The 24,617-nt window shown below is 39.9% G+C and overlaps 2 protein-coding genes across 2 annotated transcripts; one reads left to right on the top strand and one right to left on the bottom strand.

The window, feature by feature from the left end:
- LOC109706550 (nifU-like protein 3, chloroplastic) lies at nt 667-14,386 on the bottom strand. Its single transcript, XM_020227467.1, has 4 exons — nt 14,101-14,386; nt 13,837-13,996; nt 13,171-13,460; nt 667-1,060 (listed from the first exon to the last, which is right to left on the bottom strand). The coding sequence occupies exons 1-4, from the start codon at nt 14,209-14,211 to the stop codon at nt 869-871; spliced, it is 753 nt and encodes a 250-aa protein (XP_020083056.1). The 5' UTR covers nt 14,212-14,386; the 3' UTR covers nt 667-868.
- Nucleotides 19,651-23,237, top strand: LOC109724357. The gene is made up of 9 exons (XM_020253155.1): nt 19,651-19,654; nt 19,889-20,115; nt 20,222-20,425; nt 20,535-20,597; nt 20,700-20,798; nt 20,886-21,251; nt 21,713-21,844; nt 22,929-22,983; nt 23,071-23,237. Exons 1-9 carry the CDS (start codon nt 19,651-19,653, stop codon nt 23,082-23,084), a joined length of 1,164 nt encoding a protein of 387 aa, XP_020108744.1. The 3' UTR covers nt 23,085-23,237.

Here is a 24,617-nt window from a genome sequence, read left to right as displayed (position 1 = left end):
AAGGGTCGATTATCCTCTCTGACATCGTTTTGTTCTCTCAAAGCATCTACTGTAAATCTGCCCCTGCCCTCTGACTCCTCTTCTACAAATTTCTATTAATGCCTCTCTTCTAGCCAGCGAAGAATTTTAAACCCTTCGATGACCCAACGACTCTTTGAGGTCTTGGAGCGTGCCAATGTTTTGGCTAGACCTTGTTTGAGAAGCTGAGTTTCTTGCGCGAAATCAGTTAATGACGGTATGCATGCAAGTCTATTGCACTGCTAATGGATGTGAAGAAATAAGCAATTTATTGCTATTAGACTCTGCTGCTGGCTGACGCCTTTAGTTCTCTGAATGATCCTCCCCATAGCTTTCGACCTACAGTCAGCAGCTATTAATCTCCTCGCAGAATCTACGGCCATAGAACAGCGGGCCAGCTAAAATTCAGATGGAATCATGAAATTTTCAAGCAATAAAATTGACAAAACGTATGGATATCCCACTAAATACATGTCATTTCGAAATAGCTCGCTGAATGTTTAACTTCTCAAATTTGCCGTCGTGACTAATAAAAGAACGATTTATCAAACACAGGTTCCCCCGAATGATCTTTTAGAAAAGGTTCAGAATATTCTTTCAAAGTCCAGGGATCACTAAGTTCTGGCAGAATTCACTGAGATCAAATGATTTTTTAGCTGCGGAAATCAAATCCAAAAAAGAGATTTTGCGATCACTTTGTACAACTGAGCATACACTAAATAAACATATATTAACAGTTTCATCCTGGTGTAACTGAAGGTAAGAAGTGAAACTTGTGTCATTGATTAATCTATGATTATGCAAAGAGCCAAAAATTATGTTATACCAGTGATTTGCTTGAATTTGTATACTACTCTGAGATCTGGACAGCTGCGATTATAGGAATTTTTTCTCTCAACTTTTGTGTTACAGCTACTCGGACAGTCATAACTCCTGCTGCAGGCCCGCTAAGCCGGATCTTCACAATATAATCGGTGATCTGAACAAGCTCTAGCGCACCACCTCCTGTTCCAGCAAGGTATGGTCTGATCTCATCAAGAACCTGAAATAACAAAGGAAGTTCCATTTTAGAAGATAAAAATAAGCTCTCATGCCCAAAATTCAAAAGCTCCAACTAAATCTTCTGCATCTGACTTCAACAAACGAAATAATTGGAGAGGGATTCAAGTGAAATAACTGGATTTACTAAAATTAGTGTATGTTTAAATAGTGATCTTATGAAGCTCAACCAAATCAACCAGGCCCCGGATATGGCAGGACAAATTTAGGCCAACATAGAGTGTGCTTTGGCCGTGCTGTTATGTGACCTACTTGATCTCGTCGGTTGTTCAGATAATCTGACAGTGAATATAGATATTGATATTCTCATAGGTGCGATCAACTAGCCTTAATCTTATATTATGATCTCCATTACAATATTGTTGTTATATAGTTTGTGGACAGTGGTCCTCCATTCCGTTAAATGTCTTCTTTTATATAGGGTATAATGGTTTATTTGGTGGATGAAGTTTTGAAATACAATAGAAACATGGAGAGCGGGGCCTATTTACTCGGGAATAGGTGTGCTAGCCTATTTATCGAAGAGCATGTATGCTAAAATTTTATGGCCGGTGGTGACATCTTTCACATATGTATGGATACAATTAATGGCAAAAGATGAAGAGAGAGTGCATTCTGACTTACTCTTCATCACATAACATGCTTAAGCACGCATAGAGGATGTTTCTTTTGGCTATATGAGAATACTAGAGTTGATACGTGTTCAGTGCCTAAAAACTAGAGTTCTTTTTTCACTTAGACAAAGAACCTCCTCTGCTTCTTTAGGTATTTAAAGAAATACATTTAGGATATCTTTTGTGGAACTTCTCTTGTAACAAGGAAGCGTGGCTACACTATTAAACTATTGTATTTAGATTGAAAGAATTATAATTATGACTTGTACTCTGGTATCTTCAGATTAAGGATACATCTCTCTTGCTCTTTCCATAAACGTAGGTAAGTAGTTGAACCGTGTAAATTGCTGTCCCTTCTTTGTGTATTTGTTAACTATTATTTTTCTGAATATTTTTGCCATGTATTTCTATTAATAGTACATGCAAGACGATCCTAAATTTGAACACATTATATAGTGCCCCACGACCAAAATTTAAAACCAACTCCAAACCTAAGATGATGGGATCACTATTAGGTTATCAAACTAAATGAGGGGAAAATTTAAATAGAAACCTAGATAAGATAAATTATTATATCTAAAGGCCTTTAATTTCTAATTGAGCAAACATAAGTCCAATTATAGCTGAAGTTCTAAAGTTTACGGAGAAAATTTTTCCAGCCACAGTTATTTTACATGAAATTGGTAAAAACCACACAAACATTTAGTATGACAGATCTAGCTAGCGTTTACTAGTATATATTTAAAGGGTAATTGCCTAGGTATACCCTCATGACGTTTGAGAAATATTGCGATTTACACCGCTACTTTTTTTTCTTTCTAAACCGCCTCATATGTTCCACCGTTATTGCAAAATACCCCCGTAGTTATTCCTGTTAAAGTTAACCTGGGTTAAACGTGAGTTTAAATATCTCCACAGTTAAAAAAATTAAAATGCAATTTTGCCCTTAACTAGGGCAAATAGAAAGCGTTTGGTGCGGTGAGGGGTCATATTGAAAAAGACCAAAAAGTCAAATACTTTTTATCCCCCTGACTTTAAGGACAAATAAGAGAAAGGAAGTGATGGTGTGCAAGGTAATATTTGAAGAGCAAAAACAATAGTATTTTACAGGAGATAACGAGTATTACTTATACAGATTTTAACTCTAAGGGTTATTAGAAATAGGTGGAACGTGGAGGTATTTCAATAGTTAGCCTCTAAGAGGGGTAATGGAAGTCCAGGGAACTTTTCAGGGGTATATAGCAATTGCCCTATTCAATATGAAGAAATAAAACGAAGGATTTAAGTGCCGTGTACCTCAGTGGTCCGTCGTGCGAAGTGTCTGGCATGGTACGGTGATCTGCATGTAGGGCGTGTCAAACTGGCTGCCGCGGCCACAGAGTGGCAGTTGAACGGGTTCCGTGCTGGGCCTTACTCCGCGTGCGGGCCAGTGGCCGGCACGGACACGGACCTTGGCCGTGCGGTCTGAGAGTGAGCCCCGGCGCACGAGGCACGGCACCGGGCCTAGGCCCATTGTGGCCAGTGCCTCTCGAGCCAGGCCCGGGCAGGAGTTGGTTGCAGCCAACTCCAAGCCCTGCCACCACCCACTCCCCTAATGCACATTGGGAGTTGGGTTTTTGGCTTTGGCTGTTCAAGGGTATGCTTTGACAGGACCTCTTGGCATTGGCCAAATGTCCTTCCCAACAGACAAAAAGTTGTTCTGTTGGGAAGAGGATTTTGGTCCAAAAAATTTAATTTAAAATAATTTAAATTTTAATATTTTTGTAAATGTATTTTAAAATTTTTAATTTTTTTACTATATATTTTTTTAATATATTTTTATTTTTATTTTAAAAAATTAAATAAAATTAATAAAATAAAAAGGGCTGGCCGAAGCCCGGCCCGGGCCGGCCTGTACAGTCGGCGGCGTGCATGGGGGGCCGTGCTGCGGCGGTCCAAGAACTTTGGCCGGCCGCAGGACCGCTTGGGACTGGGCCGTGCCGGGCTGGCCTCCGGCCAGTTTCGGCAAGAATAAATATAGGTCGTGCTGACCCGACACGGCCCACATTATATCCCGCGTGTCAGACCGTGCCGATGCATTCCGATCACAAAAAATACAAGTGTGCCGACACATAATGGCATGAACTATTTATTTTATTTAGCAACAAAATACTCCAACTGTTTATTATGTATTTTTATCAAGTAATTTAAATTTTATTGAGAAAATTACTTACTAATTTAAAGAATAGAGGGTTTTAAACTGTGTCATCGGCACACAAGAGTTGTATCGTACCGATATTTTGCTGGCACGATATGGCATGGTGGATACAACCCGTACCAATGGGCACTTAAATTCTTGTAAAGAACAATATATTAATAGATTTTAGTTTACAACAATATTTGGTTAAATTGCTACTATTCTATCATTTTGTGTATTTTGTAATCTATTTTGTGTTGTGTAACAACAAAATAACGAACTTTACTATTCAACTATGAAAAATTTAATAATACATAGCATTTCAATTTCAACAATAAAATATTCCCAAACTTTTCACAGTATAAAATTCTGCTAATAACTAAATAAGTACGTATAGATAGCAATATATCACATTTCATGTAATGCTGTAACTTCCAGAAACGTAGTATTTATTGGTACTATCAAGACCAATTTAAAGAAAAACCTACCTGTACACCGTATTGCTGATGCATTGCTTAAATAAGATGAAATAGCCTCTACTGTAACTTAGTTCAACTAATACTTATATTACCAAGTTCTTCAGCAAGGACTATCTGAAAGAAAATTCCTCTACTTTAACCCAATATTGGAAAAATATAAAAAGTTGCGAACTTTAGCCTTAGCAAAGAGATAGAACTTAACTATTTTAAAACTAAAGACCTTGAGTTTTTATGTTCCATTAAATATCTAAGAACCAGATCATTCATTGAATGTATTCTCTCTAAACCCTAATTCAGGAGAATATAGTTGGAATATCATACTATCAATGTTGGGTGACAAGTTCTTGAAATTTCCTTCTAAAACTAAGTGATAAATCCTATGAAATAAAATTACAGTCATTGTTCACTAGTTTTATAGATAATAGTCTGAGGTCTTTAAACTCAAAAAATTTGGCCTTGTAGAGAGGATGCTGGTAAAGCTAAAAGTTAAAGGGCACTATTTTTTTTTTTTTGAGAGAGAAAGGTAGCATGCTACCGTTTCATTCATTTAGAAAATGAACTGGGCTACAACCTAAGGCAACAAGGCCTCGAGAAAAATAAAAAAGAAAATAAAAAAGAAAATAAAAATAAGCAAAGAGTAGATTATAATATATATATATATAGATATAAATATAACTAACAAAAAAGATTCCAGCTGTTCCTAAGCGAGCGAATCCCAGACGTTAATAAACTCGTCGTACGTGGTTTTTTGGAAGATTCTTCTATTGCACTCCAGCCAAACAACCCACCATGTTGTGGCGATTGTCGCTAACTCCTTTCCTCCAATCGCTTCCCCTTTTCTTCTACTCAACTCCCAAAGCAGACTAGCAGAAGTGCAATTACGCAATCTTGCTTTATTTGGGAGAAAACCCTCCAGCAGTGCTCTAGTGCCATCACATCCCATGAAGAGGTGATCAATGGTCTCAACCTTGTTCAAACAGAAAACACAAGTCCTCTCGCCACACCACCCACGTTTCAGCAGGTTGTCTACAGTGAGCACCTCTCCTCAAAACTAACCAAACGAAAATCTTAACTTTCAGAGGGGATTTAAGCTTCCATAGTTGTACGTAACTTCTATCTTTTACCCCACCATCTTGCAGAAAACCGTACAGCGATTTAACCGTGAACTCTTCCGACCAGGTCCATCTCCATCTTACTTCATCTCTTCCGTTGTTCAAGATAGTCGCCGAAATTGCCTCCTTTAATTGCAAGATCAGGCCAAAGTCGCACTGGGAGCTAGGGATAAATCCAACTAAGATTTTACGCCACCTCCATCCTGTCTCCCCCCAGCAGTTCATTACCTTAATTATTTTGTTTACAACATTTTCATAATTGTTGTGGTAAAGAGTTCGAAGTGAAACGTGGTCGCTCCATATTTCGTTCCAGAAGTTGACGTTCTATCCATTCCCGATTAGATATGTCACACCACATTTAAATATCTCTCTCGTCGCTAGAACCCCCCGCCACCAGTAGGAGTACGGTCTAAATGATGTCCCTTCTCTAAGGGGCTTCCTCCGTGTCTAGTAAATACCTTCGAGTAGAGGGCCCCACTGATGATTCCTAATTGTAAGAAATCGCCACCACCACTTGGCAAGTAAGGCTATATTCATATTCTCAGGGTCTTTTACCCCTAATCCTCCCTCCACTCTACTCCTACAAACAACCTTCCAACGCACAAGGCAATAGCTCCCAGCAACAGATACAGCTCCTTTCCAGAAGAAAGCCTTCCAAACCGCTTCGAGTCGACGAATTACCTATTTGGGCGCTTTAAAGATAGAGAAGAAGTACAGTGGCAGGTTCGTGAATACAGAGTTAACCAGGACTAACCTTCCTCCTTGCGAGAGGAGTTTAGCTTGACACCCTTCCACCCTTTTCTCTGCTTTGTCAATAACAAACCACCAGTCCTCTCTTCGTAGCCGACCTATCGTAAGTGGTAGGCCAAGATACCGTGTCGGGAATGACCCCACTTTGCACCCTAAGATCTCCGCTAGACTCTCACCCCGATGTTCTTGGTGCCCCAAATAGAATAACTCCGATTTATTTTTATTAATCTTCATCCCAGACGCCCACTCGAAGATTTGCCAGACAAAAAGCAAATTACTGACTTGCTTCTTCTTTGCTTCACAAAAGAAAATTGTGTCATCTGCATATTGGATGATGGCTACCTTAGCTCCTTCATTGGGTCCAACCCCTCTAATCAACCCATCGCTTGTGGCCTTTTCCATCAATCTCGCAAGCCCTTCCGCCACCAATAGGAAGAGGTATGGAGAGAGTGGATCTCCTTGTCGCAAGCCCCGCTTCATTTTTATCCATTTGGCGGGAACCCCGTTGACTAATACTGCAACTTTGGCGTTAGAGATACATTGTTCAACCCATCCACACCATTATGATTCGCCCCGAGCCACAACATGACCTTTCTCAAGAAGTCCCATCCAACTCTGTCATAAGCCTTCTCGAAGTCCGCTTTGATTCCAACACACTCCTCGCCCACTTTCGAGCACCAGCCGACAATTTCGCTAGCCATCACAAAGGAGTCTAAAATGGATCGTCCTTTGAGAAAAGTTGCTTGCACTGGCGAGATGATCTCTTTCATAACCCCTTCTAATCTGTTTGCGAGAACTTTAGAGATAATCTTTTGCACTTCGTTGATGAGATTGATGGGCCTGAAGTCACTAGCCGATTTTGCTCCCTCCCTTCTATGTATAAGGCAAATGTACGAATAATCCATAGGCTCGGAGTTCAGTCTTCCATCGTAGAGGTCTTGGAATATGTTATAGAGATCGTCTTGAACTACCTCCCAAAACCTCTGATAGAATCTTATATTGAACCCATCCGGCCCCGGTGCCTTGTCACTACCTAATTGGAATATCGCCTTTCTAATTTCTTCCTTTGAGAAAGGTGCAGTAAGATGATCCGGGTTTGAAATTTTTCGAGTCCTAACTAGCCCGCTCCAATCACCTGTAAGCGAGTTTTTAGCAACATCGGGGGCAAAAACATCTTTAAATTTATTGTAAAATTATTCTCTTTTTTCCTCTTCTCTATAAAGGTTCCTGCCATTATCTTCCACCATATGAATAGCATTTTCCCGTCGCTTCCTGTTGGCCCTTGCGTGAAAAAATTTTGTATTACCATCCCCTTCCTTTAACCAATGTTGTCTGGATCTAGATTTCCAGAGGATCTCCTCGTCTACTGCGACTTTCATAAGCTGTGTCTTAAGATGTTTTCGTTTCTCAAACTGTTGTGATGTCAGGCTTTGGTTTTCCTCCAGGTGATCCAACTGCTGAATCTCTTCGTATATAGTTTTCATAGCTTTAGATATATTGTAAAAGCTTGTAGAACACCATTCTTTAATTCGTTTGCGACAGTGACGTAATTTAGCCACTACTGTGAGGACACTGGATCCTTTTTTCGGCATCTCGTTCCACCATACTGGTACAAGGTTATAGAAATCCTCTCGTGCTAGCCAAACCTCCTCTATTCTAAAGAGACGTTTAGTCATCTTGTCACTACTGGAAAGCAGTATCGGCGAATGATCAGACGTAATTCTGGGTATCACCATAACTTTGGAGAGAGGGTAGGTGTGATCCCATTCAGTAGAGATTAAAAAGCGGTCAAGTTTAGCTAATGTAGGATTACTCTGCATGTTAGACCACGTGAAATTCTGGTTCCCCATTGGCAGATCGATCATCTCCAAATCATTGATTAGATCAGTGAACAATAGCCATCAGTCGACCACTCCATCTTTTACCCTTCCTCTCCAGTTGATTCTTGGTTAGGTTAAAATCTCCGCACATCACCCACGGGCCACTGCAACAGGTTTTCAGCGCAGTCAATTCAGAACAGAACTCTTCTTTTCCATCCCACGTAGGTGGACCATAAACATTCGTTACGTAGAAAGATGCATTACTGGCATTATGAGTGAGTCGAATAGTTAGGGAGTATTTACGCAATAGGACCTCACTACATGAAAATTGTTTCGAACTCCAACAAGTGATCAAGCCTCCCGAAGCCCTCTCCGATTTGATATAATGACATTTATCACAAAAAGTGCCGACAAACGATCTGAGGAAAGAGCGAGACACAGATTCCACTTTGGATTCTTGAAAGCATAGAATAGACTTCCTCAACTTAGAGACAACAACCATCACTAGACTCCTTTTACCTAGATCATTGAGACCCCGAACATTCCAACTACAAATCTGGAACATAGAAAATACTAAAAAACAACCGACTTCAACGACAGCACGTAGCACTCTAACATCCTATGAAGAAGCTCTCATGAAGTCACTGAAACGGCGCACTTCATCATCGCTAAGAATAATCCCACACTTAGCACTTTTGCTTTTGATCCTATTGTAGCCCGTGGCACGCGAACCGATCGGCACAGTCGCTTTGTTTTTCCCCCGCACAGTCGAGCCAGGGTCCAAAGATGCGCCCTCCCGTAAATACACTTTTCGTTCTTTCGCTCTATCCAGTACACTATCCTTGGGGCGAGTAGCCAGGCAGGCGCACTTCCTAGGAGAGGAGTTCGTATCACCCGTATCGACCAAAGTCTTTGTCTTGCCCGTACTTGTTTTGTTAGTCATAGAAGCTATTGAACCCAGCGTGCCCCGATGAACCATCCCGGCTTGCAGATCATTGAATCCCTGAGTAGTTGTCCCCCCTAGTCCCACTACATCCATGCTAATGCTAATGCTCTATGCGTCCTCCTCCAACGTTAATTCCTGGTCTTGCACAATATTTCCTTTCCTCCTCAATTGGTCAGGAGAGCCCAAGCCATGTAAGGCCAGCTTTGGTCCAATAGCTAACCAATTTTTATTCACCTTGACCATACTAGGCAAAATCCTAGCTGGAGTGATAGCTGGGTTGTAGATCTTAATCCCCCAAGTTCCACTAGTAATTTCAGTCCAAAGCCAACAGCGGCCCAAATAATCTGGCCGAGCCCAAATCCTCACAGTGTGCTCCACGGGCCCTCCCATTTCAGGTACTTGGCCCCTTGATTGGGTCCATCTCCGAGCTAAAAAACGATAAGCCCGGCCTAATAACTCCACCCAATTGTAAGAACCCCCACAATCCCCATCCTCAAATCTGGCATCGCGAGGCTGCGCCCCGAAAGACTTCGTAGCACGACACGTAGCTTCCTTTCGTTGATACACGATCACCTTCCCTGTACACCGCGAAATCGAGGTCGGCGTCTTCATGCTTCCCACTCGTTGCACTCTGACACCCGCCCCTACTCGAATACCCAGATACTCACCCATTTCCTTGCTAGCGCCGATCTCCCCATCCTCTCCGCCATGTTTTTCCAACGCAACATCCGCAGAATTGCTGGTTTGATCTGTCATCGTACGCTACCGTGTTAAACCCTCTTTTGAATTTTTGCTAATTCCGTCGTCCTCACACCTCCCTATGACAGTGTCGATTTGCAGGTTGTCGCCTTCAACCTCGCGGATAATCTTGTTCCCTGGTTGACTCTTCTTAGTTGTGTTTACCAGCGGGTAATAGGGAGTCACCTTCTTCGCACAGGCCTTTGTTCGCGGCCAGTCACTGTCGGGATCCGGGGAGCGTCGTCGGACATCTATCTTCCCAACAGAGCTATTCCGCCATCTATTCCGCCATCTATCCCGAAGTTCCAACGAGTTCCACGTATCGCTATGACCGATGGCATCTCCGTTTGTCGAATCATTAATGTTCGCTTCTCTACCCTGATGATTAACTCTCCTATCCATATGTCGGCCAAGGGTGTCCGTTTGATCTCCACCTTCGTTGGGGTCTTCTCCGGCGAACGGGGTGCCTCGATCATCTCATCCAAATGGAGCTGTTCTCTCCACCAAAACTGTAACGGTGATAACAATGTCGCCTAATGTGATTGCAAGAGTCTCCGGAATATCCGCGATGTCTTCGACCGCGATCTGGCATCTATATCCAATAAGATCAAGCATATTGCGACTATTTTCGTCGCTTCTTAGGTACCTCCCGAACCCATTGACGATGGCTGCTACTCTATACTCAGACCAGCACTCAAACGGTAGGTTAACTAATTTAATCCACGCTTTGTAGGTGATCCGGGAGCGCGTTGCATTTCTGTACGGGTTCCATTCATAGAACCGTAGTTGGCAGTGTGGATATCTAATGACTTCTCTACTCCCAGCTCCTCGAGGCGAACCCATTGAGGGAGGAAGATCACGAAGTCCCTCTCACGGTAGCGCGCAACATGGCAGTCGTCGGAGAGCCCGTCGTATCTACTAGCGAAGTCGTTCGCTATCGTTTCCTGTGGGCAATGCCCCAGGTTCGCCGACCCGATGACGTTGGCAAGGACCGCATTCCGCCAACATTGTTGACCAGCATGAAAACCTTCCGTCAGCGGAATGAAGATTTTTATCGACTGGGGACGGAATCGCAAGGCCCTCTCCATTCTTGCCCGCTTCGATACAGGACGATCGCGACAGAGTCGAGCCGAATGCCCGAACTGGAAGCACACGGCGCACCGCAAGGGGTCTCTACACCAGCGAACTTTGTGATCTCTAGCTAGACACCTAAAACACCTTCCAACAAAAGCGAAATTGTTGGGTTTTAAGGGATGTGAAGATATTTTCTGGTGATTCTGCAGGGGTTGGGAAGCTTGGTGCTCAGGATGGGGTAAGTGTTTGAGAAGGGCCTGTTTATAATTCGGTCTCGATGGACTCTTCTCCCTTAAAGTAGCCGCCTTTTCTTTCCACTAGTTAGAATAGACTACTCCATTACCCCTCTCTCTAGAAGGTCGCTGAGAAGAGGAGGGGCATGATGATCCACTGAGGGAAGCAGGGATGTCGTTGTTGACTAGACAATACGAGGTTAAGAAGGCCCCATATTGATCCGCCTATGAAACACTGAGGTTTGTCTTCTTATGTTTGACCCCTTGTACATCGAATCTGTCCTTCTCCACCTTCCTGCATAGCGTGTGAGAAACTCCATACTTCACCTCACGAATCCTATACTTCAGTCTCTGAAACCTTAAATCCAGCTCGTAGTCTAGATTCCCTTCCTTGTGACTCCTGTAAGAAACAGGTAGCTCTGTTGCCTCGTGGAAATCCTGTCTGTGTCCAACTTGATCGCTTCTCGGACCTGGCTTCGTCGACGAATCTCGCCCCTTGCACCCACGAGCACCTCCAACCATCTTCCTCGCAACTGTTAAAAGAATGTTTTTGTCAGTTTCACAAGGGTTGAGAGTTAGTCTGCTCCCAGGAAGGCCCAACCAAAATTTTGGCTTCTTGACAAGCTAGCTCTGATTCTGCTGTCAAACAATCTAGATCTCCTTTCGTTCCATTTTGAAAATTTTCCTTTTTTCTCTTTCTTTTTCTTTCGAGGGCAAGTTTGAGTTTACTGGGATTGGTTTTATCCTTAGCAATCAAACGTTTAAGCCTCCGAGCATTTCGGGCCCTACTATTTCGTCGGACAGGAGGGTACTATTAGAAACAGCATATGCAGAAGAGATAATTCATATTCGTAAACCAAAGTTGAATATAAATAGTAAAAAATACCGTCCTTTGATAGCATATGCTTTTGGAGAAAACGGTTATTTCATATTCTCACAAACACCATGTGTCGATTATGGTGTTTCCTTCACCTACTAAAACAGCACACATACTCGTTCTAGAAGGATACATAGTTCCCTGGACATTCACCTCAACAACTACCCAGAATTAAAGTCAGAGCTAATGCAGGTAATTCATCTAAATCATGGTGTGATATAAAAAGGGATACGAAGATTTAAAAAAAAAAAAAACAATTTTACCAAGAAGAGTAGAAAGAAAAGACAAATTTATAACATTTGATTTCCCAAGCCAATTATTTCGGATCAGGTGATGTAATCAAGTAAGAATGGATGAACGATCAGATGTTTACAATTAAATCTTATTGCAAGTCATTGAATAATGGAGGATTGAAAAACACAATACCAAAGAGGATATAGATTCATGTTTTTATCTGGCTGGATTATATGCAAAAAAAAAATATTGATTGCTGATAAATTAGTAAAAAAGAGGATGGCCGGCTTGAAGCTCTATCAAATTGTGTTTTGTGTAACTTATCAAGATTTAGCAAAACAAAAAAAAAAAAAAGAAAGAAAAAGAAGAAAAACTGTTCCTTCAATATATGTTCACTAAGATGGTCATCAACCCTTTATTCCACTTAGAGAGAAGTAGAATGGATGAGGATTAAAAAGAGCCTTTGAAAGGGTTGGGATCCCCTAAGCAATATGGTAGTGAATTGGACTAGAGCACAATAGTCTAATCTTCTCTCACAACAAAATTCTCTTAATGAAATAGAAGTCAAGTCCGCAATACTTAGAATGACGAGATAAAAAGGAAACTTTCGTTGAATTTACTGCTCTTCACGAGTTAGCACCCAATGCTCCTACGTCGGTTTGTTTGTTCTGTTTTGTTCCTTGCAATCATTTTTTCTTGTTTGTTTATGAATTTTCTTGTTTGATTCTTTCTACATTTTTGCAATATCAAACATTTGTTGGATCTCTTGATGTGCTTGTTCATCTCCTCAATAAAGGAGCCAGGTTTAGGTTTTTGCCTCTTACTTATTTCTCAATGTGTTGCCGTCTAGATCAATGAGAATTCCAGTTCATGTAAAATTCGGGTATTTACTAAAAAATTGAATACAATCAACCATAATGGTGAATATAATTACGTATCATGCTTCATTAACTGCTTTGACAGATAGATAGAACAATATATCTAATATCCAAATGTGAATAAATCGAAGCAATAGTAAAGAATTCCAAGCAGTATCTAACCTTTTCAACATTTTCCTCGCTAAGCTCAAGCCCGGTCTCAGTGTCAAGTATCTGCTCTACTGCCTGGATCTCAGGGATCTTGTCCCTCAGCCGGGTCTCGATGCCCATCTTGAGAGTCATCGTCGAGCTTGGGCAGGAGCCGCACGCCCCTTGCAGCTTCAGCACCACCACAAGCCCATCGATCTCGTGCAGCACCACATTCCCGCCATCCGCCATCAGGCCTGGCCGCACCTCATCCAGAACCTTCTCGACATTCTCTTCAGTCAAGGGGAGGACACACACAGGCCAGCCTACGCTAATTCCACAATTAGTATACAAAGAATTCACACAGTAGAAGTAGGCCCTGTTTAGCACTATGGATTGAATCTGATAGCATAAGACGATAAAGGAGGGTTTAGAGACTCGGAGGCAACAGGAGTTTGCAATACATTGGAATTACTGGATATATTAGGTCGAATAATTCGTCGGAATTGAACAGAATTGTATTTGGTAAGCACCACTTCCTTTCCCCACTAACATTCCAATCAGCAGGATCCTGACGTGTATGACAAGCCCAAGTGTGTATCTTCGCATTTCCTCAAACAGCTCATGTGCAAGAGCAGAATGTGAATCCTAGGAGGCGCAATTATAATTACTATGTTACGATGATGGTACAGTCAGGCATACCTCTCCGTCTTCTCCTCCGACCGAATGAAACCAAGCGAAACGCGAAGCGAGCCGCATCGAACTGGCCTCTGGAGAACGAGCTCCTCTTCGGTAACGATAACGATGATGATGATGACGATGGTGATGCAACAGTGCCGCCGCCGCACTCTGGAGAAGAGCTCTTGCGAAAGGGCAAAAAATGGATCGATAATTCGGATTAGCTTCTTCTTGAGGCGCAAGATGAGGAGAGAAAGAGAGCGGAAGATGAACGTGTAGCTAAAGTACCTTGTGGAGAGTTGAATGGGATCGTGAGAGGGGGAACGGGATCTTGATTACCGCGGCGCACGTTGCTCGAAGATGGGGTGGGAGCGGCGCCATTGCGGCGGCGGTGGCCATGCCTGATGTCGACGCGCCCACGGCCGCGGCTACCGGCCTGACGGACTCATTGGAGGAGAGGAGATGAGATGAGACTAGGGAGGAGGTGGAGGCGCCTGTTCTGCGTTGGCGGGGCGCCGGGCAGCCTGCTGACCTGATTGGTTATTCGTGTGTGTGGACAGGATTGGTAAGATTCACAGCCCGCGTTATCCTCCAAGGGTAAACTTCCAAATCACCCGTTGTAGTCTGTAGCGCATTTTCACTTCATGACGTATATAATATTGTACTAGTATACTAATTCGCCGTATGCGACCAATAAATACTGCTAAAGTTAACATTCTATCTTAGCAAAAAAATAAACAAAAAAATAATTTTAAATAGTAAAAATTAAAATATAGATATAAAAAAGTGATGACTTTGTATAAAAAATTTACTTATTTTGAAATTTTGCAAAAGTGGGCCTTTATTTTGAATTTTACAGATTCGAATCTGATTTTCAACAAACTGATCAAAATACTCTCGTTGCTTTCTCTCTCTTTTTTATTTTTTCCTTCGTTCTTTTTTTTTTCTCCGACCCTCATCGTCTCCTTCACTGCCTCCATGCCCTCGGTGACAGTAATGAGGGCGGCGCAACCTCCGCTTCCTCCATCACCACCTCCACCGAAGCCGGCAGCTATCTGCGACTGTAACTAGGACGGCGCCACCTCCTCTCCCTTCGCCTCCGCACATGGCGGAGAAGGAGAAAGAGAACTCAGAGTGGGCTCAGGTCAAGGCGGAGCGGACGGAGACGATGTGATCGTTGCCTCTGAGGTGCTCGCCATACATGACAGTGAGGGAAAAAAATGCGCTCATCTCCAAGGAGCGAACAAAGATGCAGAGGATAGGAAAAAAAAAATAAAAAGTAAAAAAAATAAAGAAACTTTTTTTTTCTCTTTGAAAAACCATTATATATTGTTACTACTACCGAAAAGTTTAAGAATTAAAGAAAAAGGAAGAAGAAGAAGATCAATGTTGCACTATTAAAATAAAATTGCACTGTTTTACAAGAAAACATGCCGACTGGGGTCGGCCGTAGAAGGGGAAGGAAGCCTTGTGCTCCCTTGGCTGGCAGTAGGGTGCGGCAGCGGCGGTGGTTCGTGAAGCCTGGCCTGCGTACAAAGGAGGTGGAGCTCGGGTTCCCCTGTGGCGATGGCGGCCGATAGGGAAGGTAGTGGCCGACGGAGGCAAGCTACCTGAGGCCAAGGGAGGCAGTGCCGAGGATCGGCGGTGGCGGCGGCCGCCGCTAGAGAGGGCTCGGGTCACCTCGGCCCGAGCTGCTCGAGAGGAGAAACCTGTGGCGGCGGCGGCGGCGGCTCCGGCTCCGGCGAGGCACGAGGGTGTAGGAAAGGGTCGCTGGAGTACGGGAGGAAGGCAGCGGCAGTCCCGATGGCCGGCGGCATGGTCACAAGGGTGCTCGGGCTCCCCCTTTCACGCCACCAAAGAAAGAGAGAGAGAGAGAAAGAAAAGAAGACCCTCCGGCGGCCCGGCACGAACCCTCCGGCAGCCCGGCATGACGATGACGGTGGCAGAGCTCCTCTGGTGGACTAAAGAGAGAGAGGGAGAAGGGTGATCTAAGGTTTTTTTTTCTTCCAAAATCCCCAAATCCACCCTTTACTGTAAAAAAATAACTATTCATAGGGGATAATCGCTCCAAAGTTCCCAACTCTCAAAATTAGTGATTCAGTTCCTCTCAACTTCATTCCTCTCACAGAAAGGTCCCTGTCTGCAAGTTTTCACACAAAACGAAGCACAGATCTATAACACACCGAACTTTAGCAAATTGCGAGGTTCGAGGGTTTGATCTGCGTTCGGAGTCTTTCCGGATTTTTCGGAGGGTCGTTGACTGTGTTCCGGCCTCTGACTCGCATCCCGAGGAGCAAAGATGTGTATTTAGCGCCGAAATCTCAAAATTGCAGATTTTGGGCTGCTCTCGGGTTGGACTCTGCAGGGCAGAGTACCGGTACTGCATCAACGGAGTACCGATACTAGACCCGGTACCAGTACTACATCGCGCTGGTACCGATACCCAGTGCATTTTCCCGCTTCGCAGAGGCTCGAGTTTGCGCGTGCAGCTGCCTAGTACTGGTACTCTTTCCCGCATACCGGTACGCAGTGCAGATACAAACTGCACATTGTTGGAAGGTGTTTTTGGAATTGTTACAACTCTATATAACACCCCACAGCCCTTAAGAGAGCTCTTTTGAGCCCTCAACCGTGGAGATCTGAGGTAAGAGCTCCCCTCTCTTGTTTTTCTCCCATTTTCTTGGGATTTAGCTTGATTTGATCTTCTCTTTTTGCTTCTCCTTGCCTTATGTTGGATTTCCCACCTTGGAGAAGTCTTGGATTGAGGATTGGAGCTTGTTGGAGGAAAGATCTTCAACCCTATCTCATTTCAAGCTTGATTTGGAGTTGTGGAGAGGTTAGTATTTTAGATCTTCTCTTTAGATCTTGCTTTTGTGGAATTTTTGAGATGAAACCTAGAAATGAGAAATCTAGGGTTTATTTGGAGATTTTTGATTTGTAGCTTTTGAAGCTTAACTGCTGGTTTAGAACCTTCCTCTAGGTTGGATTAGAAGTGTTCTAACTTTCATTTGGGATTTGAGAGGGTTTTTCCAACATTTAGGTGAGTTTTGATTCTATGTTGGGTTGATTAATGTTATGCTCATGAGGTGTTCGTTCTTTACTCCTAACCCTCTTATAAATTCTCTTAGGGTGCTAGGAGCTTAGGGGACAACTTCGTTCAAAGGAACGAAAGGGTTCGAAGATCATCCGGTGGGTTTGACCTCACCGAAATGGGTGAACTCCTCCTATGCTATTTTTTCTTGTTATAAAAGTAGAAATTCATGCATATTCATGCTAGATAGAGTATATGAGAATTTTAGAATGCTTGAGATACATATGTTATGTTTCATGAGAATTACCTCTATATAGTAGACAATACAACAGAATAGGGTTATAGGGACATATTTTTGGGACACTTTTGTACAAGTGTCCCATTATGTACCATTATGTTCAAAATTTATGAGAAGAAAAGAAAATCTACCAAAGCCCAATCCATAAATAAAAAAATATTTTCTTAGAAGTGTTCCATTCTCATCAAAAAAATTTTAGGCCCAAAAAAAGGCCCTTTCTATCACACATCACAACCTTTGAGCCCAAAGGCACAAATTTTTAAAAAACCCAACCACACCTAATGAGAATAAAGGGAGAAAAAAAAAAAAAAAACCCACTGCATAGAAGAAAAAAAAAAGAATAGAAAAGAAACCCATAAAACCCACCGTGCTCCTCTCAGATCCTCCTCCCCGCGTCGTCTCCTCTGCCGCACCTCCCTCGCGATCTCCATGGCGAGCTCTCACCACTACCTTTCTCTCATCTCATGTCGCAACATCTCGGCGTAGTAGCTCGATTAGCACCTCCATCGCCGCAATGCCATCCTCATCACCTCCGCTCTCCTTCTCTACTGGCTCCTCTTCTGGCCCTCTCCTCGTCACCAACTTTGGAGAAGCTCAAGAACTCGAAGAGGGTGCACAATCGGTTCCCGATCTCAATCTAGGGTTTTTATTCTTGAAATCTTACAGTGGAAGAGAACGTAATTTGGTATGCAATTATATTTTTCAGATTAAGATCCTTATTCATATCATTTTGTTCTTGCATTTGGATGAAAATTTGATTGATTCCTTCTTCATAGGCCTTTGTCTTCTACTTTCTCGAGTAGTTTAAATAGGTACTTCGTTTGTGAAATTAATTGATAGCTCTGTTACCCACTTTGTTTAGATGTTATTCTAATGCCATGTGATGAATGGTTGGTTTTTTCCATTTTCTTTTCCCCTGTTATGAGTAGCTCATATAGAGGTTACAGTGTGAAGCATGTTATTCTAATGCTAATTGAGAAAGCAATTCTAATTTAATTCCTTCTGATTCTGATCCCTAATTTCTACCAACTTTAGTATTCTGTTATCAAATCTAGTTGTACTTTACAAGCTATCATTAATAATCAGTTTAGTACTGAACCATTGATCAACAGATTATTCTACAATCTGCATTTTCCTTTCTAATAGTTCATAAAGTTGTTAGTGGCCTTAGTTATCTCAAGCACTATCATAAAGAGTCATGATTGCATTAGGCACCCTAATGTGTAAAATACTCTTACATTAAGACAACATAATTATAATGAATTTGCTTGTTAAATTCTTTATATCATATCATATTGAGAAAATAAAACTTTCTACCAAATTAAATAAAGGACATGAGAAGAGTGTGAGATAAGTAGGATATGTCCTTCTTGTGTCTATTCTTTGTGCTCACCAAGTGTTTGAAACTATCACCAAGTGTTGGAAACTATCTGGTTGTTAAAGGTTAGTTCTATTTGAATTGTTCTGTTTCAGATGAAATAAAAAGCCTTTGTTAGTTGATTGCATGTCCATAAGCACTTCTACTAAACATGCCGTAGAAAATGGTCTTTGAGAAATGAGCATCAAACCATATCACACTTCAAAATATCACGCCATGTCATAAGAATTACCAAAGACTTGATGTTGAGTGATTGAAAATGATATTCGTTCTAAAGAAACCACTACATCCCTATTAAACACACTTCAAACGGACATACTTATAAATTGGTGATTAGCAATATATTTGGAAGTTATCTGAAGTTCTGAACTGTACAATATGCCAAGATAGTCTGAGGATTTTGAATGTAATGAAAATTGAAAAAAATAAATTTGAGTAGATTTTTGATTAATGAGCCTAAACAGGGAGCAAATAATAGAGAGGGTTCACGTGCAGGAAAGGTTATGGGAATGCATCAATGTTACACTAGATTATAGGATTGGGTAGAAGATATGAATTGGAAGTATGTAAACTAGAGATGTCTCTCGAAGAACTGCAAACAGAACTCTATGATGTTGCAAGTAAAATTGCTTCTTTGCTCTTTCTTCCTTTTCTTTGACAAGATCAACAAGGAAACAAATTGGTTATAGCACCATATGCAACACAACAATACCTTTCAAGCCTCTTTTAAGGCTCTTTGATATTTTTTAATTTTGCACATTGTCCTTCATGTATTGTTGGTCTACAGACTATGTGAATGTTCAATGTTATTACAATATGTTTTATACCTGATGCTCCTATCGACTTGAGTAACAGAGTTTCTTTTGAAGGGTAGATTTTTTGATTGAACATAATTAAGGTAATCTTAATTCTCTATCCTAAATTTTATCCAACCATCTCTATATTCAGTCCAATTATTCAAGTGATATTCAAGCAGTAAATTACTGATGCCTTGCCATATTTAGCTTTACCAGATCTTTTGTTCCATATGAATGAGCAGTAGCAAATCTTTTAATTGTTGCTAGAGGTTCCTTCAGAATAAGTATATTATCTCCTCGAAAACATCCCAATTGTGTCCTTCTATTGTTATAAATGGGTTGCAATCACCATGCTTAGAAGAAAGTTGTTTGTATTTTTCGTTAAAATGTAAAATGGATCTTTATGATTCGTAATATAATGCAACTATGCTGTACTATAGAGTAACTATGTTGTACAGATCTACTCTACAATTATATAGGAGTATAATTAGATTGATTCTTTTTCTCATTAATAAGAACGTATGCATCTCTGTTAATTTAATAACCATTACTATTTATGCTTAACTATGCAGATGAGAATGGGGAAAAACTAAAATTAGCTGATTTGTGGAACCTACCACAAGGGCAACGAGTTGTTGTAGATTGTAATACTCAAGGGCAACCTATCGGAAATGAAGGTGGATTGTTGGCTCAATTTTTGGGAACAATAGCAAGAAATGGAGGAATATGCACTTTAAGTTATAAAGATTGGAGATATGTTCAAAAGGATGCTAACGATGATATAATAGCACAAGTGAAGGTATAGACAAAAACTGAGCACTGCATTTATTCATTAAATATTAGCTAGAACTCATTATGAAATATTTTTAGAAAATCTATTTCAATATCCTCTTTTCTAAATATAGGAAAAGTTTCTATATCCAGTCAGAATCGAGAAGTGGATCATGAAGTCAACTGGAAGAAAGTGGAGGGATTATAAGTGCGATCTTAAGGCTGCGCACTTTGATGAACATGCTAGCCTGAAGGAGTTATATAAGAAAGTACCTGAAGATGTGATTAAGGATCAATGGATTTATCTTGTAGACTTTTGGACATCAGATGAAGGAAAGGTATAAATTGTCTTATTGCTAAAAAAAATGTTATTATTTGTTGTATTAAATTACTCTTGTACGATTCTATGCGGCTTTAAGAGTTTCAATGTAATATGACATGCCCCAGTTACGCAGCTCAAGAACTCACACTGCAGGAACAAAGAGTTTTGCTCGTGTTGCAGAGGAAATGGTAATTTCTATCATATTAAAGTGATTGATAGTGTTAATTTTTTACCTTTTTCTTAATAATTTTAAGACATAATTATTTTAAACTATATTATGTTTATTTTAGAGGAAATATGATCCACAAAAGAAAGAGCCTCAACATGTTGAAGTTTATTTGAAAACTCACGTGTATAAGGATAGAACATTCATGGATAGAAAAACAGCGGTATACTTTTAATTTCATGCTTTAAAAGTATTTTGAATCAAAAGAATATCTTAATGGTGTCTTATATAACATAGATATTTATTGTAGAATGATTTGAAGAAAAAGCTAATTGAAACTTCGGAGGGATCAACATCACAACGAAAAATTGCATGGCAAGGTGATCCTTACTCTGAAATCATAGGAAAAGACAAGCGCGGATATGTGCGTGGTGTAGGAATGGGTCCTACGCCTAAAGATATTTTAAACTCATCTTGTTTGCGTCGATTTGAGGGTTTAAGGATGACAAATTTTGACGAGACAATAGTTGAAGAAAACATACGTCAAATGAAGGAGCAAATGGAGCGATTGAAGATGCAAGTACAAGACCAAAACAAAATTATCTTAGACCAAAACAAATCTATTGCTGAGTTGAAATATATGGTGCAATACTTGGCAAATAATCAACCAATGCAGGTTCTATTTTGCTTTCTCTCTTCTTCTTTTTTTTTGTTTGAATAATATGTTTATTTATCTAGCGTAATTCATCTACAAGGTTGCAAATCTCAATTTTCTACTATCAGTTGTATAGCCTACTGTATTATTTCTAGTTTGAAACAGTAGGAATTAACTTTTCAAGTTTAGTTGAGGTGTTGGACTGTTGATAAACTGACCGTGTCTAAATTTGATAGATATGTTAAATGATGTATTCATTTGGAAAATTTACATAGAAATTGTCTAAATTATTAGCTACTTTGATCCATCTAACCTTTAATAAGTTTTGATTTTGCTTTTTATTTTTTAGATTTAAGTGATTTGAGTTGTTCAATTGCTTTTCAACTTGTGAATTTAAGCTTATCTAATTTGATTGGAGTGCTTTATATGATTCTTGAATTATTTATTTCTCATACGTAGATGCTTGTTTCTTCTTTTTGCAGCTCTTAATGCCAGTTGAACCGAATATCCAAGACATAGGTGGTATTGAAAAATTTTCGAAAAGAAATACTTCAGGTTCGGCTAACTTTGGTACTAACTCAAAGCTTAAAAGGCCTATGCGCTCTAAGGAAATTGTAAGTTCTTTTTTTCTTGCTTAAATTTATGTTTGTTTGCTTCGTGGCTTCGATGCCGAGCAACTTCCACTTCCTTTTAGTGTTCGGCATTTGGTGTATTGATTAGATTTATTAGCTTTGATTTTGTCAAATGGTTGAATAGGCATGGAATTGGACGATTTCTATTGATAATAGGATAATTTGCAATAATTGAAATAAGATAAAGTTACAAATCATTATCGATCAAATCATTTAAAGCTTAATGTAGTAGACTCTTATTAGATATTGTGATCTCTCATATGTTCCTTCTTTTAGGTTGTATGTTTCTCTGTCAACTCTTGTACACATTGTGTGTTTAATTATATCGCCGCATAGTCAAAAAACCTCTGCAGAATTATTGATCAAATGGGTATAATCATGGAGCATGGAATTTTAATCAGGATTAAATATGCATGCAGAACATATTTGATGCATCTAGTGGAGCAAAATTGTACTAGTCTTGGTTTTGTGGATAATTGCTTTTGTTTCCTTGTCCCTAAAATGAAAATAGCTTTATATCTTAAGCATTCGCATTGTGAATTTGTTTCTCTCCATCTCTCTTAGAAGACTAATTAGTGATAGAAATACTAAAGCATTCCCTATATAGTTATTCTTTTTGCCTTGTAGTTGCTGCTTCTATAGCTTTATTTCACTTTTTTGTTGCTGATAAATTTGCACAATATTAATATGTAGTTCACATCATCACAATACAATCACCTTAGTATGAAGAAAATTTCATGTAGTGTATTGTCATTGTCGATTCATCTATAGTATATAAATCTTCTTTTCTTTTATTTTCCTCTTGAAATAGGAAGTCTCTTGAGTATTTTGCAAAACTCGATGATTTTCAAAGGCAACAATATATTTGTAGTCATTTTGAAATATGAAATTACATATGAAACTGCTTATTAAATTGCATTTTGGGTATACGAAATGGAGATACATGTATTAAATTGCATTTTGAGTATGATAATCTGTCACTTAAATAATGTCTGGCTCATTGTCAAATAATGCCTTTTTTTTAAGATGAAATGATTATCTAATTCTAGAAAATTTATTTGTTTAGATTTCAGACGCATCTAGCGCTCGTAATATTCATCCACAACCTCATTGCCCTTTAGGTAAAATTAAACTTATATTAATTGGTTTTTATGTTAAAAGGTTATTTGACTAATCTTTTATTAACTTCAGTATTGTTTAATTTGTAGGTTCAACATCTTAATTGCCGAGCTCACTACGACTGGATCTAATATGATATTATTAGCTTTTGTTTTCATTTCTCTTTCTCTTGGGTTGAAAAGCTAGAAATTGTTGGTACTGTGATTTAGTGACTAAATACTCGCTTAAAGATATATGGATACTATCTTGAGACATTTTGGTATTAATTAGTGTAACTACAAAATTTCGTTTATATGCTTTCTTTGTTAATGCAAATCAAGGTGAATAAAATTAAAGATATGCTTAATGATAATCATCGTGGAGTGGTATTATATTTTAAATTGTGATGCATCAAGAAAAATTTAGATATTTAAAGAAAATTGTACAGTTATAAAGTATCACTGAAATTAAAAAAAAGTGTTGCTAGAATATTATTTTGCATCACTTTTATGTGCTGCTAAAAGCTTAAATAAGTGTCGGTATATTAGTAGCACTTTTTTTAGGCTATACTGACACTCTTAAAAAGTGTCACTATATACCTAGCGACGCCACATATAGCAACACTTTTGAAAAGTGTCGGTAATTTAGCCAGCAGCACTTTTTCTGACCTGTACCGACATTTAAAAGTGTCGTTATATACCGTTTTTGTTGTAGTGAGAGAGAGATATATGCATTGTTATCATGCATGAGAATAGCATTCTATTATATGGTTTGGAAAAATATTTTATATAATGAAAATGACTTGGAAAATGTGCTCTTGGACTTAAAACTAATGTTTGACGTAGTGGACAAAAATGCCATAAAGAGGCATTTAACTTAGCATTACTTGCATGATGACATTATACTTGTTGTAGGCAAGGTAATTGCGACATTGAGACATAGCGCATGATAAGGTCATCTTGAAGCTAAGTTTGGTGCATTTAATTTAGTTGAACAACTAGAACTGGACATGTGACATTGTGACTTGGTGCACTTAACCTAGTTAATTCACTAGTATTGGCCATTGTGACATTATATTCGATCTAGGGATTGATAGTTATGTTCCATGTTTTAGACATGAGGAAAGTTGGATTTAAAGCTTTTGTGATGAACCTAATAGAGATGACTGCATGCAATACTAGTGGAATTAATTATGTGCATTATAATACTTTTACTCCATGTAGTGGGGATGTTAGCGGAATGACATATGCATGACATGCGTTGTGGTACTTGTGGTCATATCGTAATTCATTTGGGTATTAGTAAATATTTCTCTTGACAATTATTTTATTTGCATGTTAAGAACCTAGTCGTAGACTTGATTGAAATAGTGAACTATCTTGAATAGGGTAATGATAAGTACTATGTACTTATGAACTAGTGACTTATACTTGACAAGTAGCATGAACATCATATATTGTTTGGATTAGTAGATGACTAAACCTTCACAATGGGATACTTTATTGGACCTTTGGGTCATTGGTACTTATTTCATATTTTAGACATGATGACCGAGAGCTGGATACTATTGATTATGCTTGCTTGCCTTTGTGCTCATTCGCACATGCTTGTAAGGGTCGCTCCCCACAAGCTGGCACTCCGGAGATAGCGTACGCGA

This window comes from Ananas comosus, linkage group 2, assembly GCF_001540865.1.
Source record: "Ananas comosus cultivar F153 linkage group 2, ASM154086v1, whole genome shotgun sequence".
NCBI lineage: Eukaryota > Viridiplantae > Streptophyta > Magnoliopsida > Poales > Bromeliaceae > Ananas > Ananas comosus.
The sequence above is the reverse complement of the archived record's forward strand: the minus strand, read 5'-3'. Positions and strand labels throughout refer to the sequence as shown.